The following is a 5960-nucleotide window of genomic DNA, read 5'->3' as shown; positions in this document are numbered from 1 at the left end:
TCTCAAAAAAAAAAAAAAAAAAAAAAGAATACCTCTCCTCTTTGGCTTCCCCTCTGGCTGCCCAGGGAGGAGGACAGTGGAGAGAACAAGGCCTGCAAAGGTTTTTCCAGGCCTAGACTTCACATAGTCTACCCCTGTTCAGGACTTAGGTGTTTCAGGCTTAGCCAAAGGGCTGGACACTAAGGAAGGCTAAGGCATGCAGTCATGCCACGGCTTCAAAAGACCCAGACAGCTGGGCGTGGTGGCTCACACCTGCAATCCCAACACTTTGGAAGGCTGAGGCAGGAGGATTGCTTGAGCCCAGGAGTTCCAGACCAGCCTGGGCAACATGGCAAAACCCTATCTCTACAAAAAATACAAAAATTAGTGAGGTGTGGTGGCATGGACCTATAGTCCTAGGTACTTGGGAGGCTGAGGTGGGAGGATCTCATGAGCCCAAGAGGTCAAGGCTGCAGTGAACCATGATTATGCCACACTCTAGCCTGGATGACAGAATGAGACCGTATCTTGGGGAAAAAAAAAAAAGACCCAGGCTCCCAGGCTCACCTATGGCAGGGACTTCTTTGAATGGTGCCATCAACCACACTGACATATGACTCACTCTGGCTGAGCAGTGGTTGAAAGCTTGGCCTGGCCACGGTAGGCAATGGGTGCTGGTGGCCTGTCTTTGTATACCTGTGAACTAAGCTGGGGCATGTATGGCCTTTCTTCTTAGATTACCGAGTGTATGCAGCAGGTGGGATGGGCCTGGACCTCCGTCCACACAACCACCTCCAACACTATGACATGCTCAAGGACATGTGGGTGTCACTAGCACCCATGCCCACCCCGAGATATGCTGCCACCTCCTTCCTCCGAGGCTCCAAGATCTATGTGCTTGGTAAGGACAGGTTACTGTTCTATACCTCCCCACTTCCTTCCTTTGGCTCAGGGCTCAGTTCCCAAGGGAAGCAGTGCCTGTGTGCTGAGCATCTCCTCAGCACTGGGGATAATCCCACTGCCAAGCCCACCAGCAGCACCCTGTATGAATGAGTAACTGTCAAAAGTGGAAACCCTTTTGTTCTCCCTGTCCTCAGGGACAACTCTTCTGCCCAACCTCTGTCCTGCTCTGACCCCCAGGGGGACGACAGTCCAAGTACGCGGTCAACGCCTTCGAGGTCTTTGACATTGAGACTCGCTCCTGGACCAAGTTCCCCAACGTTCCCTGTAAGCGGGCCTTCTCCAGCTTTGTGATCTTGGACAACCACTTGTACAGCCTGGGAGGCCTGCGGCAAGGTCGCCTCTACCGACAGCCCAAGTTCCTGCGGACGATGGACATGTTTGACATGGAGCAGGGTGAGCGGGTCACCATCCCCAGGAAGCTCTGGCTGCCCACCACCCTTCTGGTTGGCTCCGCCTCCCTTACCCCCATCCCAGCCATCTTCCAGGGCCATTTACCCAGCTGGGCAAGCTTCTCAGAAGTCTGAGCACCCCTCTCCACTCAGGGCTATTCTTGGGATCAAATTCTTTCATTGGTGCAGGTCTCCTTTTTGCTTGGTTGGTTGTTTTTTTATCAAAGCCTTTTCTACCTGTATTGCCTTTTCTTACAATATTCACACAGGACCAGGTCAGAGAGGAATTTTTCTTACTTTTTACTGATGGAGCAACAGAGGGATCCTGACTCCTACCCTCACTGCCTCCTAAGCAGAAGTCAAGGTGATTTCATTGTAGGGGATGGTGGTGCCCTAGAGAGCACCAAGCATGGGAGAGGTGGAAGCCACAGAGAATTTCAGACAGCAGGAGGAACTGTGTACTCCTCAAGCATAAAGGATCAATGAAGAGACTGCACAGGGTGAAAGCTATTTGGGCCACAATCTGTATTTGGTGGGAGTGGTCTGTATGTTATTCTGTCTATATATCCCACCATTATCCATGGCCTATAGGAGGATGGCTGAAGATGGAACGATCGTTCTTCCTCAAGAAGCGGCGGGCAGACTTTGTGGCTGGTGCTCTGAATGGACGGGTCATAGTCGCTGGGGGACTCGGTAAGGATGGCACTTTCAAGCTGGAATTTATTGTGGTTCTGACGCTCGGTGGATCCTTGGCAGTTCGCATATGCAGGAAAGGGTACTGGCTCCTTGCATACCACCTGTCCACACTTTATTCCAAAAAACGCAAAGCACTCCCTTCCTCCCAGCTTGGATATTACCTATCCATATATGGGCCCCCGGTGTGGTCTTTCTGTCCTCTTACACGGAGAAACTGTGATGCAGAGAGAATAAGGGACACCCTTAGCCATGCAGCGTAGGCTTGCTGAGCACAGATTTCTATCAGGGGATGACTGGAGATAAAATGTGGAGGGGATTAGCCTTGGTCCTCCTCTGACCAGTCTCTTCTCCTTGGATACCCAGCCCAATCATGGAACGGGAAAGCAATCTGATTGAATAAGTTCAACAAATGAATCTTGGGTTTCGTGTATTAACTCTGCTAGAGATTACTGGTATTTTGAAGGAGGGACTCTAAGGTGAAAATTCCCCCATCATCAAAAAGAGAGATCAGGCAGCAGGGCTTCCAGGTACCCAGGTCTACTTAGCGTGGACAAACTCCCACTTTACTCATGCAGGAAAGAACCAGGTGAGCTAGACCATGTCAGTAGCTTTTTTAATCAAAGGCAGCAATGAAGCAGTAGTGTGCGAGAAAGCTCTAGTAAAAAGCAATGGGTAGGAAAAGAAAGCTTACTCTTAAAGAGACAGAAAGACAAGAAGAAGGCAGGAGGGACAAAGTGGCTGTTTGACAAAAGCCACTGGCTTAGTAAAGGGAGTAATCCTGTAGCCAAGGAAGGTGACATTGCTTGGCTTCTGCTTATGGGTGCCCAAGAGAGGGAGGGAGGTGGGGTGATTGTGGGGCATGGATTGGACTCCTTCGTAAGGTCTGATTCCCTTGACACTTGCAGGGAACCAACCCACTGTCCTGGAGACGGCAGAAGCATTCCACCCAGGGAAGAACAAATGGGAGATCCTCCCTGCCATGCCCACACCCCGCTGTGCGTGCTCCAGCATAGTCGTCAAGAACTGCCTCCTTGCCGTGGGAGGTGTCAACCAGGGTCTGAGTGACGCGGTGGAAGCCCTGTGTGTCTCTGACTCCTAGCTGCCCCTGGGCCCAGCATCTTTGCCCTGGACCATATCACTTCATGCTTGACACAAGGAATGATCTTGTCCAAGCAGTCGGGGCTACTTCCCAGAATGTCAGCTCCTGTTAGTAGCCAATGGCATCTGGCCTTGGGGCTCTAAGTGACCTCTCTATAGCTCCAAATCCAACCAATGTCAGAAAACTGTAAGAGGCGCAGATGGTTCTACCAGCTGCAGAGCTGACTCTGAAGAGAGTCTCCACTTACTGCACTGGCACAGAAAGGCACATGATTATCTCCCTCCTATGAGTCCCACCTCCCCTGACCCCCGTCTCCAGGAGGCAGCTAGAGCAGTTCTGACTGTGAGGATCAGCTGCTATTGCTCTTTCCCCAGCTCTGAACTACGGTAAAGGTCTCTTAGGATGAAACATGGAGAATGATTGGGGCGGGAGTTCCAAATCTCTTTCTTCTCCCTTGGTTTATATCTCTTCACCATTTGGTGGTCAGCTGTGGACCTGCCCTGGACCTCATCTACTCAGCGAGAACTGGACATGAAGCTAGAGGCAGCTGCCTTGGAAGGGAAGTCGGGCTCACATGGACGGCCCAGACCATACCAGGAAGAATCCCTTCGTCTTGGAAGGGGCTCTAAGTGAGGAGGAAGGGGCGGTCTCCCAGCCCTAGGTCTGCTCCCCACATCTCTCCTAATTCCACTTCACTTCACCTTCTGCCACCCCCTCCCCACCAGAGGCCTAGCCCTTCGGTCACCGAAGGCCCCCAGAGTGTCTCTGTGTGAAACCCTCTCATTTACACTGTGGCATCAAAATCCACAAAAGATGGATTAATTGCACTCTGGTTAATAGCAGCAGCACAATGATTAAAATCTATATTCCTATCTTCTCTAGCACCCTGGTGTGGGGGTGGAGCAAAAGGGTGTCTTGAGGAGCAGGAAGGACCGCACAAAACAATCTCTCGGGCATTCTCAGGCTAAGTAGGGCACCCAGTGACCATCTGTTCTTGGCTGTCCCCTCTGAAGAGCTCTGCCTCCTCACAGCCACCACCAGCAGCCCGGCTCCCAGGCAAACAGCACATATTCTTCTCTTGCACTGAGACTGCATGTTAGTCTTCCATTCAGAACCCATCATCAGCTCAGTCCTTCCTGTGTCTAGTCTCAGTTCATTCAGCCAAAGCTCACTTTTGTCCTATCCAAAGTAGAGAGGAAACTGCTCACTGATTTTCTTTTAAAAACTTGAAGAATGTGCCTCCTCTTAGCATCTGTTTCTGACTCCCAGTTATTTTTAAAAGCTGTGCTAGCACTGGGGACACAAAGATGAATAAAATGCCTGCCCTGAAGAGTTCTGGAGGAGTCAGGTGTCACTCATCAGGTGAGAGTATGATTCTTTCTCCAGGAGGCAGGAACAGAGGAGGATCACCTATCTGGATCTGAGGGGTCCAGGGAGCCTCCTGGAGGGAGAGGGTGGGACACCTTCAGCTGGATCTTCAAGGACAAGTGAAACCTGGGTCTTTATGTGATACAAATTTTTTTTTCCCTCCCTTTCTCTGGGTTCTTGGACTTTTTCCTTCATTGGGTCCAAGACGGGCACTGCCACCTGCTGGCCCCCCATTTCCTTCCCATGGTCACTGCTGCCCCCTAGTGAGGAGACTGCAGAGAGGCCTCCCCTGTTGCTTCTGAGTCTCTGCATTTGAGTTCAGCCCCCGAAATAACAGAGAGAAACAGGAGCTGGAGGCACTGCAGATACTACAAGGGGTGATGGAACTGTGCATTGGGGGAGGCTCTTCTAAAGGCCAGCCTTTGTACCGTCTCCACAATCCCCTACCCAAGAAAGATGTTTCACAACAGGGGTGCTTCCACCCCTTCCAAAAGAAACCCAAGCCTATAGGAGGGGCATTTCCAAGCACACAAAGTGGTCCCATATGCATGGATAGGGATGAGATTTTTTTTTTTTTTTTTTTTTTTTTTTTGTGACAGGGTCTTGCTCTATTGCTCAGGCTGGAATGCAGTGATGTGATCAGGATTCACTGCACCGTCAACCTGGGCTCAAGTGATCATCCCACCCCAGCCTCCCAAATAGCTGGCCCTACAGGCACATGCCACCACACCTAGTTTTTTTTTTATTTGTTTGTTCATTTTTTAATTTTTCTGTAGAGGTGGGGTTTCACCATGTTGCCCAGGCTGCTTTCAAACTCCTGGGTTCAAGTGATCCTCCTGCCTCAGCCTCTCAAAATGCTAGATTACAAGCCTTGGCCACCATTCCCAGACAGTGAGGCATTTTTAAATGGTCAGACAGAACCTTAGGGGTACAGAGAGCTCTAAAATGTTGAATTAGCCACTGGAATTGTGAGGGCAACTCAGGGCTGGAACTGGTATCTGCTGAGGACTCACCCCTTGGAAGTCCATTCTGGAAAGACTTTAGGGGTGCCTCACTGAGGAATGAGGGAAATACTGAATGTCTCTTAAGCCATGTGATTCTGTCTCACGGTGCTGCACACGCAGGACAGGATCTGGGGTCGGATGGCCTGGCCCAGGCCTCACTCCCCAACCCCCATAGGCTTTCCCATCCCTTTCCGCTGTGGGAAGGCTCCTCACCTTTCCTGTCTTCATTTCCCAATCTACACAACAGCAATAATAATGCTGTCTCACTGGTGGTAAGGCACCTCCTTCAAGCCTGGAATCAACTCCATGAGGTAGGTAATATCCTTCCATTTTGCAGATGAGAAAACTGGGGCTCCAGGGTCACAAGCTCCTAAGTGACTGAACCAGGTCTGATTCCAAAACTTGTGACCACAGCACTGCATTGCCTCACATGAAATAGCACCAGGATAGCCGAGCGTCATG

At 50.8% G+C, this 5960-nt stretch overlaps 1 protein-coding gene across 4 annotated transcripts in view; it reads left to right on the top strand.

The window, feature by feature from the left end:
• KLHDC8A (kelch domain containing 8A) overlaps positions 1-4461 on the top strand; it is a 21635-nt gene extending 17174 nt beyond the window's left edge. For all 4 annotated transcript variants that reach the window (XM_032288959.1, XM_032288958.1, XM_032288957.1 and 1 more), the window contains 4 exons: positions 716-880; positions 1120-1335; positions 1923-2024; positions 2933-4461. In XM_032288959.1, the coding sequence (XP_032144850.1) occupies positions 716-880; positions 1120-1335; positions 1923-2024; positions 2933-3126 (677 nt within the window). In that variant the 3' untranslated portion in view covers positions 3127-4461. The remainder of the gene's footprint in view (positions 1-715; positions 881-1119; positions 1336-1922; positions 2025-2932) is intronic.
• The last annotated feature ends 1499 nt before the right edge of the window (positions 4462-5960 follow it).

This window comes from Sapajus apella, unplaced genomic scaffold (assembly GCF_009761245.1).
Source record: "Sapajus apella isolate SASKATOON/1434 unplaced genomic scaffold, GSC_monkey_1.0 scaffold22, whole genome shotgun sequence".
NCBI classification, from domain to species: Eukaryota; Metazoa; Chordata; class Mammalia; order Primates; family Cebidae; genus Sapajus; species Sapajus apella.
The sequence above is the reverse complement of the archived record's forward strand: the minus strand, read 5'-3'. Positions and strand labels throughout refer to the sequence as shown.